Source organism: Triturus cristatus, chromosome 6, assembly GCF_964204655.1.
Source record: "Triturus cristatus chromosome 6, aTriCri1.1, whole genome shotgun sequence".
Taxonomy (NCBI): Eukaryota; Metazoa; Chordata; class Amphibia; order Caudata; family Salamandridae; genus Triturus; species Triturus cristatus.
This window is the reverse complement of record NC_140589.1, coordinates 3,068,750-3,080,348: the sequence shown is the minus strand read 5'-3', so window position 1 is coordinate 3,080,348 and position 11,599 is coordinate 3,068,750. Positions and strand designations below refer to the sequence as shown.

Here is an 11,599-nt window from a genome sequence, read left to right as displayed (position 1 = left end):
CTCATAAAGGGACCTAATCTGAGCTAATTTCTTAACAGCAAAGTCAGCAATTCAAAAAGCCTCCAATACTTCACATCTCATTTTTGAAGTCTGATTCTTTTATTCATGTTGTGGTGCATTCGAAACTACCCCGCACCAGGAACTCACTTCATAAATATTTAACTGTCACACCAGGATGAGGGCTGCAGGTTATAAAAGTGCTGCTTCCAGCAGTCACACATTGTTTTAACCCCTTCGCTGCGGCGTGAATTCCCCCGCAGCGCTGGGGGGGTTTGGGGGGTTTGCAGCGCCGCTATGCTCATGACGGAACCACGCCGTCATGAGTCACGGGCGAGCTGTGCTCATGACGGCGTGGTTCCGTCATAACTCCACCCACTTGCGCTAATCGCCCGCACAGGCGGGGAATTAGCGCCGCGTGGGCGGAGCGGCCGCCAACGGCCGCAGCATGACGGAACCACTCCGTCATGAGCACACGGCGCCCGTGGCTCATGACGGAGTGGTTCCGTCAAGGGCATGCAAGGGGTTAAAACATAAATGGAAAGAACATTGTATAATGTGCTTCACCTTTACTGCATCTTCGCAAGTTCTCTTCAGCACAAAACTATTGTGAAAAAAGAAAGTAGCGTGAATGGGAAGAGCAGTGTGGAGAGACTTGGGCTCTGGTCATAGTTTGTGGTGGAAGCCCTCTTCTCACCACCTGACACCCAGACCCGGCAAACGATAAGAAGGCAGGTGAAGGGTTGATGGTGATGCTAGCTTGGAGGGACTTGGGCTCTGGTCATAGTTTGTAGTGGAAGCCCTCTTCTCACCACCTGACACCCAGAGCCGACAAACGATAAGAAGGCTGGTGAAGGGTTGATGGTGATGCTAGCTTGGAGGGACTAGGGCTCTGGTCATAGTTTGTAGTGGAAGCCCTCTTCTCACCACCTGACACCCAGAGCCGACAAACGATAAGAAGGCAGGTGAAGGGTTGATGGTGATGCTAGCTTGGAGGGACTTGGGCTCTGGTCATAGTTTGTAGTGGAAGCCCTCTTCTCACCACCTGACACCCGGACCCGGCAAACGATAAGAAGGCAGGTGAAGGGTTGATGGTGATGCTAGCTTGGAGGGACTTGGGGCATCCTCTGCCGGTGGGATCTCTGAACTGAAGGCTGTCAGTCCTCCGGGCATCTGAGAAATCCTAGTAACAGGTATTGTCTGTTCCCCAGGATCCACCACTATCCTTACTCAATGAGCTTGAGCACATGATGTCAGAAGCACCAGTGAACAGCACTGCCCAGCTCCGGTGACACCTGTGCAAAATGGAGGGAAAGTGCTGTGGCCGACCTGCTGTGATAGCTGACACAGCTACATAGGGCGCAGGTTTGCCCAGGTCTCTAATCTTCTCCTTATCTTACTTATAATGAGAGGAAAATGAAAATAGTGTTTGTGTCAAACTTTTTTATCAATACGCCGTCGCAGCAGCACATTCATGGCACAGTGGAGAGCTGTGATTAGAACTCGACATCAGAGAGCAAGTGTGTGGGGAGGGAGATAAGAGCGCGACTCGCGTCTGGGCCACCTGCAGATACAGAGAAGGACGTACCTGGCTCTTAGACCATCCACAGTCAGAAAACAAGTTCCCAGAACTATATATGGTAGAACAAGCTCTCAGCAGCCAGCCAGAGGTACGACAAGGTATCAACATGGGCAAGATGCTGCTCCTCACAGGTGAGTATTAATGTGGTGCTCGATTGAGTGCGTTGCTTGAAGTGGGGGAGGGCTTTTCTCATCAGTGCTCCTTAGCATAGGGCTCCAAGTCAAGAGAACTTGAACATGCCTTTAACCAATCATCATTTTTTAGCAGCGATAGTATGATGGGTTGAATTGAACCAAACCAAAAATACACCAGGACTTGGTCATGTAGTGACCCTAAGTCGGATTGCAGCTGACACAGGTGACTGTGTTGCATGTGCTGCCACAGGGCTGCGTTGCAGAGAGGTGGTCCAAGGCCATGCTCCCTTTTTACACCACTCTGCAACGCAGCTCTGTGGCGCTTACTGGAGGTACCTGGTGGACTAGTTGTCCCCCAGGGACCCTCAGGATTCAAGGGGACTCAATCCCCAACTTAAAATGCACCAAAGGGCGCGTTTGCACACTTGTCACATCAATAAGTCCCCTTGATTGTTGAGGGTCACTGGGGGTCAACTAGCCCACCAGCTACCTCCAGTAAGCGCCACAGAGCTGCGTTGCAGAGTGGTGTAAAAAGGGGGTGAGGCCTTGGACCACCTCTCTGCAACGCAGCTCCTTGGTGCTTACTGGAGGTACCTGGTGGGCTAGTTGGCCCCCAGGTACCCTCAGTATTCAAGGGTAATTAATCCCCCAACTTACAACATGCCAGGGGGCGCTTTTACAGAGTGCTGCAGGAAGGGGGCAGGGCCTCCGTCGCAATGCCAGCTTTTTTTTTTCCAGAAGGGGGGCTGTCTGACACTTTTGGGCACCTGGAGACCCCATCCCCCAGGGCGGGACGCCTATTGTGAAATGCTAAAAAAAATAAACAGAAAGGGGGCCGCGTGGCCCCCTGTCCTTGAGGCCGATTCCTGCCCCGGGAACCTCATCCCCTGGGGCATGGCCATATATATATATATGTTTAAAAAACTATTTTCAAAGGAGGGGGGCTGCGTGGTCCCCCTCCTGAGGCCTCTGTTAGCCCCAGGGACCCCATTCCCCTGGGCTCTGCCTCATTTAAAAAATATATATATATTTTATTGGGGCCGGCCTGCTGTGTTTTTTATTTTATTTTATTTTTTAAAGGGGAGGGGGGGTTGCGTGGAGCTAAGGGGAGCCGTACATAACATAGCATCTCCTCCCAGTCCCCCAAAAATAAAAACAAATGTCCTCATGGCACCGACTCCTACCACTCTGGGCCTTCCCGTCTCTTTCCTCCGGCAGCTGTGCTCCATGCTTCCCCGTGCTGCCCTGACAGTGTCTTAGAGAGCCCAACCAAAGCAGCCTGGAATTCCTTTTTAGACGTAGCAACAGTGGGTAACAGCTTTTTTTAACAACTGTTGCTACGTCACAGCAGTGAGTTACTAGATTTGAATCCAGTTATTCACGCTAGTGGTAGTCTACCAGAGTCATACATAACAATGTAACAAGACAACATTACATGGCTAGGCTTTCCTGTGTTCAGTTTCTATGTTTGGTAAATTCTGGTGTTTTTTTCACAGTGTTTTCAAGTGATTGCAATACCTTAAAAAACAGTGGTTATCAGTGGTTACACATTTTTGCTCCATTAAAAACAACAGAAACAGTGCATTTCCGGTGTGTGTGGAACGTTTTGCTTTTATTATTGCTTTCATTCTTCACTGATAGTGCATGGTATAGACAATGTATGTACAGTGTATGTGAGGTCCAAATACATTTTTACAAATAAAACTTATTGTAGGACACCATACAGTACTTCGTCAAAGAGTCTTTGGTTATCGGCGCTCGCTCTTTCCTTCCTATGTAAACTTGTATCTGTGAAACGGCCCTCTCAACATTGGCACTAGAGACGGGCAACGCCAAAACAGCCGGTGCGCAATTTGCTAACTCTGGCCACTGACATAGCTTTCCAGACCAACACTGGTGCAGCTGAAGATTGCGATTCTCTGCAACAGGTTCTGCAACAAATGCTTTTGACTGGGCTCATACGCCCTCTGAGTTATTGAAGCGGTCGAAAATTAAGTAGCACTTTTGATAGTCCAGAGAACACTCCCCTTTATGGAAGGGATCTAGAACTCCTGCAGAGTACCACGGTGAGGCTTCATTGGCTTCAAATGCAGTAGTTGATGAGCCATTTCTATGCATCATTGAAAGCAGTTCTCATACAAAATGCTCTGAGTTGCTCCTCAGCCGTTCTTTCTTTACCCAGTGGCAAGCACTCTAACACGGAACATGTTGCAGCGCCAAAGTCACTAAAAGTGTCGCCCAGCCGACGCTCAAGGAGATGTTTCAGATCTACACCAATTATGCTGAACACTTGGCCGACAAGGGTGTTATCAGACTCTAGTTTTTTTTATTATGTCCAGTACTGCCGTCATGTTTTCCTGTAGAAATCTAAGAATGCAGTAGAGTGTACTTTTTTCACATCACTGACGACATGTGACCGAAGAGCCTCACATTGCTTGCATTTGGCATCATCCCTTAGCAAGAATTCTGTAAACGGCTGCCACGTGGATAGCATAGGATTCGTGGCCCCTTGGACTGAGAGCCACCGGCTAGATTGCACAGTTGGGATGACTCTTTTTTTGATGCCACACAAAGCATGAAATGATACATATTTGCCTTTTAGTTCCCGCGCGTAACAAAACAGTGACCATTCTGCACCAGAATGGACTAAAAAGTCAATATCATTCCTCATTAGCTCTGAAAATTGTAGAGATGCTTTCAGCAAACCATCTAACAAAAGGCAAGGATCTCTGACAGGGAAGCACTTCAGCTCAGGTAGCTCGATTTTGACAGGTCACCATACAACATTTTCATATACGTAGCTGAATTACTGCAAATACAAACACAATCGCTCCAATCTGTGTTGAACTTGGTAAGAACCTTTTGCAGCAGCATCGCAAGTGACACTGCGGTCCATGTTTTCCAAACGTCTGGTGACATGCTTTAACCACTATCCAGGTGCTTGGTGACATCACTCTTTTCACATAAATAATAATAATAACCCAGTATTTATAAAGCACAAACTAATTACCCCCAAGGGACTCAGGATGCTGAGGGCGGTCGGGAAGATGAAGCGAGCTATTGCCCAGAGTCACATGGTGCTGGGCTAACCTGTCGCTGGCACCGGGGATCAAACCGTGAGCCCCGTGTTCCAGAATCAGCCGCCCTAGCCGCTGCGCCACACCTTTACCTGTCACTACACCTTGCATTGCATGTTTAAAGCCTGGGGATTTTGGTAATTAATCTATTATCAATACTCACTCACTAGAAAAGGGGGCTGCTGTACCAAGGGGTTTTGCCCATTCTCTGTGGGTAAAAGATGGTACATATTGCAAAAGATTCTTATGAAACCAGCCATTTTACCGATCAATAATAGAATCAAATGCAGCCAAAACATCAAATATGATTTTGTAATTTCTTGATTCTCTACAGTTTATAAAATACTTAAACAAGACCTAAAACATGCTTCTAAAATCTATATCTTTAGACCAAAGACCACAAAACTGAAAAAAGCAAAAAGAAGAAACAATATTTTAGTGACATCCCTCAACAACAAATCTCAAGCAGAATACCGTTAGCCCAGTCTTTCATGCCGGTACCTTGTATAGCAAAGTTACATTGCATTGGCCCCTTCAGGAAGAATAAGAAATTACTCTTTCACTCTCCTTTTCCTTTCTTTGAATGGCATTTAGTTTGTGGTTGTGCAGATGTTTTTTCAGTGTTTATATGTTTCCACTGATGAGGGCTATTTCACTTTCGGTGGGGTTCTATCAGTAATTATAGATTTAACCTAAAACACGATAGCCTAAACACTGAGCCTCCGTGCTGTGCACTAAGACGCACGGGAAGCTTTGAGTGTGAGGTTTACAAACTTCCGAACCGCAGGCCCCAGACCCCGTCTTCTGAGTAATGGATAACAGCAACTTTCAGATGACAGCTAGCACCTACCCCTACACCTCCAGCCCCTATGAGCTCCTGAAGGAAGAGATGGAGGTGGGGATCCTCCTGCACCCCCAGGGGTCATTCGTGAACTCCACCACAGTAAACATTACCACCTACCACAACCCAACCAGGGACCACCTCATCTGGTCCATCTTCAGTACCATCTACATGAACATGAGGCACAGGGTCAAGACTGATTTGCATATGGCTGAGTCTAAACTGGGGTGGCATGGTGAGCAAAAGAACAATTGATTTAACCCAGATCTCTTGACTGGGGGTGAATGTGTGATTTATTCAGCATTCTGTCCATCATTTGTTTGCGTAGCATTTTTCACCCTAAGTAGGATGGGTATGCCCGGACGTGGGTCCCTTGCTCACTGTGCCACTGGATTTAAACTAGCCAGGCTGATGAAGGGTAATAAACAACAAACCGGTCCCAGGATGCTTGTTTCCAGGCCAGGGAGGACCTGGCTTGGCAGTTCGGTCTGGACTGTTCCCATGAGGCACAGGGAAAAGACTGATTTGCATATGCCATGTCTGAACTGGGGTGGCGTGGTGAGCAAAAGAACAATCAATTTCCCCTTGCCTTTCTCTAATACAGTGATGTGTCCTAACATCTGTACTGATCAGGCCTCATTGCACTCCTCTTTGCAGGTAGAAAACCTTTGCAGGATTTGTTCTCTGTCCCAGATTGCGTGGCTACACTTACATGAGCACGGACACCCATGTCTTGAGTGATGAAGTGAAGTGTGCACCATGTAAGAACTGTTATGCACTCTGGGTGTAGAGGGGTGGGAGGGGCTAAACCGGGTGGAAGATTATCTCATCAAAGCTCTAATAAAATGTGTTGTGGTGGAATCTCGCATTGAACCCTTGCAGAGGCGTCCAGACTATAGGGCGCAACTCCTCCAAGTGCTGGGGCAGGCTGGAAGGACCCTCTGGTGCCCTGTGGTTGGGCAGCTGCTATCTCCCTAGTAGGGGATGAGGCAACCAACTCTTTTGTATGCGCAGCTCAACACACCATGAAAGGGAAGGAGTCAGCAGGTATTGGAGGATGAGGGTGTCAAGGGATGAGGTTAAACCCTGCCTTAACAAATCCACAGCCCGCTGGAAGTTATGCCATGGAGCTATTGCGCCAGGCCTTCTATCCATATGTTACTTCCTATTTGTCGTCCTTTTACCTCCTGTTTGTCGTTCCATCGGAGCAGTAATTGAGGGCGCTTGGATCGGTGTTTAGGGGGCATCTGAGATGGGTATGTTCTGTCCTGTCCTGAGTTTGCTGGACCCAGGATATGTCATGTTAATTGTAGTTATTGTCGTAGCTTTGTCTTCGCATTTGGCTGAACTGAGCGTTGCAGAGAGATCACTCCATGGTCAGACTTTAATCTTGTTCTTAACCCCTTCGCTGCCAGGCCTTTTCCGCTCCTGTGCCATGGCCTTTTTTGGCTATTTGGGGTAGGGCGCGCTGAGGCCCCTGTAACTTTTTGACCACATAAGGTATCCACGCCAAATTTGCGTCCTTTTCTTCCAACATCATGGGGATTCTGAAGGTACTCAGGATTTGTGGATTCCCCAGGAGGGGTCACAGAATAGAGCCAAAATACAGCAAAATTTGGGGGCATATCAACAACAACCGGCGATAATTATCTCTAAGCGCACTTAGCGCTAGGATAATTATCGCCGGCTAGCGTGAATTTTTATCGCTGAGATAGCGTGCTATTAGCAACGCTTATCTCAATAGCGATAAAAATCCTCACGCTAACAGGCTAACGTGAGATTATCGCTGGAAACCCAGCGATAATCTCACGTTACCTTGTTGATAGGGACAGGCAAACTTAGCCATGATATCCTCCTTCCATAGGATATCATGGCTAAGTCTGAAAAATACCAGACGTAAAAAAGCAGCGTTAACTGCGGTTAGCGCTGCTTTTTTGTCTCTAACAGGGTTAGCGACATTCTTGATAAAAGGAGAAATGTCGCTTAGCGACATTTCTCCTATTATTTTACTCTGAAACGCCCCCTTTGCATCTCATTAGAGATGCAAGGGGAAGCGTAGAGTAAAAGGGTGCTAACATGCAAATTTGCATGTTAGCACCCTGTTGTTGATAGGGCGCTAGTTTTATCTCTCCTTTTTTGGCTTTTAAAGCCAAAAAAGCAGAGATAAAGCCCTTGTTGATATGCCCCTTAGTTTTTTGGGGGGAAAATGGGAAAAACGGGAAGTCAGAAACCCAAATTTTTTACACAGTTTTGGCATTTTTCTGGGACATAGCCTATTTTTGCTATTTTTTGTGCTTTCAACCTCCTTCCAGTTAATGGTAGAAATGGGCACAAAAGCAATAATGGATCCTGGAAAGCTATACATTTTAGAGAAGTAGACAAAATTCTGAATTCAGCAAGGGGTCATTTGTGTAGATCCATCAAGGTTTCTTTATAGAAACTAACAGTTAAATATAGGATAAATTGAATTTTTTTTTTTAAAAAGCGCATTTTGTGTCATGGTTTTCACCTGTAACTTCTTCTAATTTTGACAGCTCTTTGAAAGCAATATACCGTTACATCCGCTGGACATTACTGGTTGTGGGGATATATAGGACTTGTAGGTTCACCAAGAACCCGAAGAACCCAGAGCCAAAAACTGAGCAGCAACTTGCAATGGTTTTTTATTATGTACCAGGTATATAGTAATTATTCTGTAAAAATGTGTACATGGAAAAATCGGTATGAAAGACACCTATGTATTTCTGAAATGGGAACAAAATATAGAGTTTAGAAACAGTAGATATTTGCACATTTCCGAAATTGGGATACTCATACTAGCATGAGAATTATCAGTCATTTTTTAGAATGACTTCTTTTTTACACAATGTCTTTCATTTGGAAGGCAGAAATGCATCGAAAGTCAATAGGTAATAACAGTTGCTTTACAAATCTGAATTACCCTAAGTCTCTCGATAAAAATGCTACCTCACTTGTAGGGGTAGGCATAGTGCCCACGACAGGAAATGGCTCAAAACCCAACGTGAACACACCACATTTTCACAATGCAAAATTACCCTTTTTTAGCAAAGTGCCTAGCTGTAGTTTTTTAACCCTAGCTCTGCCGGCACCTAGGGAAACCTAGCAAACCTATACATTTTTGAAAACTAGACACCCAGGGGAATCTAAGATGGGGTGACTTGACTGCCTCCCATCACGTTCTGTTACCCAGAATCCCTTGCAAACTTAAAAAATTGCCAAAAAAAACACCTTTCCTCACATTTCTCTGGTGGAAAGTTCTGGAATCTGCGTGGATCCACAAATTTCCACCCACCCCGCGTTCCCCAAAGTCTTCCGAGAAAAATGGTACCTCACTTGTGTGGGTCGGCCTAGTGCCCGCGACAGGATATGGCGCAAAACGCAACGTGGACACACCTCAATTTCACAGCGAAAAATGACCCTTTTTTGGCAAAGTGCCTAGCTGTAGTTTTTGAACCATAGCTCTGCCGGCACCTAGGGAAACCTAGCAAACCTATACATTTTTGAAAACTAGACACCCAGGGGACTCCAGGATGGGGTGACTTGACTGCCTCCCACCAGGTTCTGCTACCCAGAATCCCTTGCAAACCGAAAAAATTGCCCAAAAAAACACATTTTCCCCACATTTCTGTGGTGGAAAGTTCTGGAATCTGCGTGGATCCACAAATTTACACCCACCCCATGTTCCCCAAAGTCATCCGATAAAAATGGTACCTCGCTTGTGTGGGTCGGCCTAGTGCCCGCGACAGGAAACGGCGCAAAATGCATCGTGGACACATCTCAATTTCGCAGTGAAAAATGAACCTTTTTTGGCAAAGTGCCAAGCTGTAGTTTTTTAACCCTAGCTCTGCTGGCACCTACGGAAACCTACCAAACCCACACATTTCTGAAAACTAGACACCCGGGGGATTCCAGGGAGGTATGGCTTGCATGGATACCCCAACGTTTCCTTACCCAGAATGCCCTGCAAACCTCAAATTTAGCTGAAAAAGTCCCCTTTTTCACACATTTTTGTGTGGGAAAGTTGTGGCATCACCGGGCTGACACAAATTTCCTACCACCCAGCGTTCCCCCGGGTCTCCCGATAAAAACGGTGCCTCACTCTTGTGGGAGGCCCAAGTACCCGCGACAGGCAAGGGCCCAAAACGTATTGAGGAAACATGAAAATTGCCTACCTCAAAACGACCTGGTTTTGCAAGCGGGGTCACATGGGTTTTTGGCCCGGTGCTTGGCGGCCACCTAGGGGAACCTACCAAACCCACACATTTCTGAAAACTAGGCACCCAGGGGATTCCAGGGAGGTATGGCTTGCGTGGATCCCCCAACGTTTCCTTACCCAGAATGCCCTGCAAACCTCAAATTTAGCTGAAAAAATCACCTTTTTCACACATTTTTGTGTGGGAAAGTTGTGGCATCACCGGGCTGACACAAATTTCCTACCACCCAGCGTTCCCCCGGGTCTCCCGATAAAAACGGTGCCTCACTTGTGTGGGAGGCCCAAGTACCCGCGACAGGCAAGGGCCCAAAACGTATTGAGGCGACATGAAAATTGACTACCTCAAAACGACCTGGTTTTGCAAGGAGGGTCACCTGGGTTTTTGGCCCGGTGCTCGGCGGCCACCTAGGGGAACCTACCAAACCCACACATTTCTGAAAACTAGACACCCGGGGGATTCCAGGGAGGTATGGCTTGCGTGGATCCCCCAACGTTTCCTTACCCAGAATGCCCTGCAAACCTCAAATTTAGCTGAAAAAATCACCTTTTTCACACATTTTTGTGTGGGAAAGTTGTGGCATCACTGGGCTGACACAAATTTCCTACCACCCAGCGTTCCCCCGGGTCTCCCGAAAAAAACGGTGCCTCACTATTTGTTTTTTTTAAATTCCCTGGTGTCTAGTGGTCTTTTTGTCCCCCTGGGGGGGGGCAGATTGGGGGCCAATGCCCCATCTGCCCCCAGGGGGGGCAGTAAGGCTGTAATGGTGGCAGGTGGGTGGGGGCATTGGCATGCCCGTTTTGGGCAGCCCCCAACCTAAAAAAAAAATGAAAAGAAATCCCTGGTGTATAGTGGGCTTTCTGCCAATGCCCCATCTGCCCCCCGGGGGGGCAGAAAGACTGTGATAATTGAGGGGTGGGGGCATGGGCCTGCCCGTTTTGGGCAGTCCCCACCCCATTGGTATTTTTTATAAAATTCCCTGGTGTCTAGTGGGCTTTTTGCCCCCCCGGGGGGGGCATATTGGGGGCTACTGCCCCCATCTGCCCCCCAGGGGGGGCAAAAAGACTAAATGATGCCAAAATTATTTGGGGGGAGCAAAGGCCCTTGCCGATGGGGCCGCTCCCCCCTCCCTGGTGTCTAGTGGGTGGACCTCTGCTTGGGGATCGCCCTCCTGTGGCGATCCCCAAGCAGGGATCCACTGGGGAAGGGTACCATTGGAAAGGGGAGATTCTCCCCTTTCCAACGATACCTCTCCCGTCTTTCTACGTGCTCAGGGGGCTGAGATAGCCCCCCGAGCACGTACAAAGTGAAACTGAAATGAGCCTCTTGGCTCATTTCAGTTTCATTTTCAGTGTAATGACGTCGGCGCGACGTACGCGCAGATCGTCATTACACTGAAAGCAGGGGGGGGGTCCTCAGGAGCTGGGGAAACTCTTCCCCAGCTCCCGAGGCTATTTTGATTAAAAGGGAATCCCTCTGTTGCCCGCACCAGAGGGATTCCCCGAGTTGGACTCGTCATGGGCACAGCGCGACTGTGCTCCATGACGAGTCCAGCTCGTCATGGGCACAAAAGGGGTTAAGATTAACATGTTAAAGGAGGATTTTGCCGTATAAGGTGTTTTTGGCACTAATAAGTATATCTACTTTCCTATAGAATTATAGATGGGTAAAAGTGAATTACGGGGATGTTTTTCACTGAGGGGTTCTGAATGACATCAAACGGATCACAAGAGCAA

At 47.6% G+C, this 11,599-nt stretch overlaps 1 protein-coding gene across 1 annotated transcript in view; it reads left to right on the top strand.

The window, feature by feature from the left end:
• The first annotated feature begins 1,589 nt into the window (after positions 1 to 1,589).
• The window catches only part of LOC146813617 (acidic mammalian chitinase-like), a 35,384-nt gene continuing 25,374 nt past the window's right edge, over positions 1,590 to 11,599 (top strand). The window contains exon 1 of the mRNA XM_085610095.1: positions 1,590 to 1,710. Coding sequence (XP_085466221.1) covers positions 1,635 to 1,710 — 76 coding nt within the window. The 5' untranslated portion in view covers positions 1,590 to 1,634. The remainder of the gene's footprint in view (positions 1,711 to 11,599) is intronic.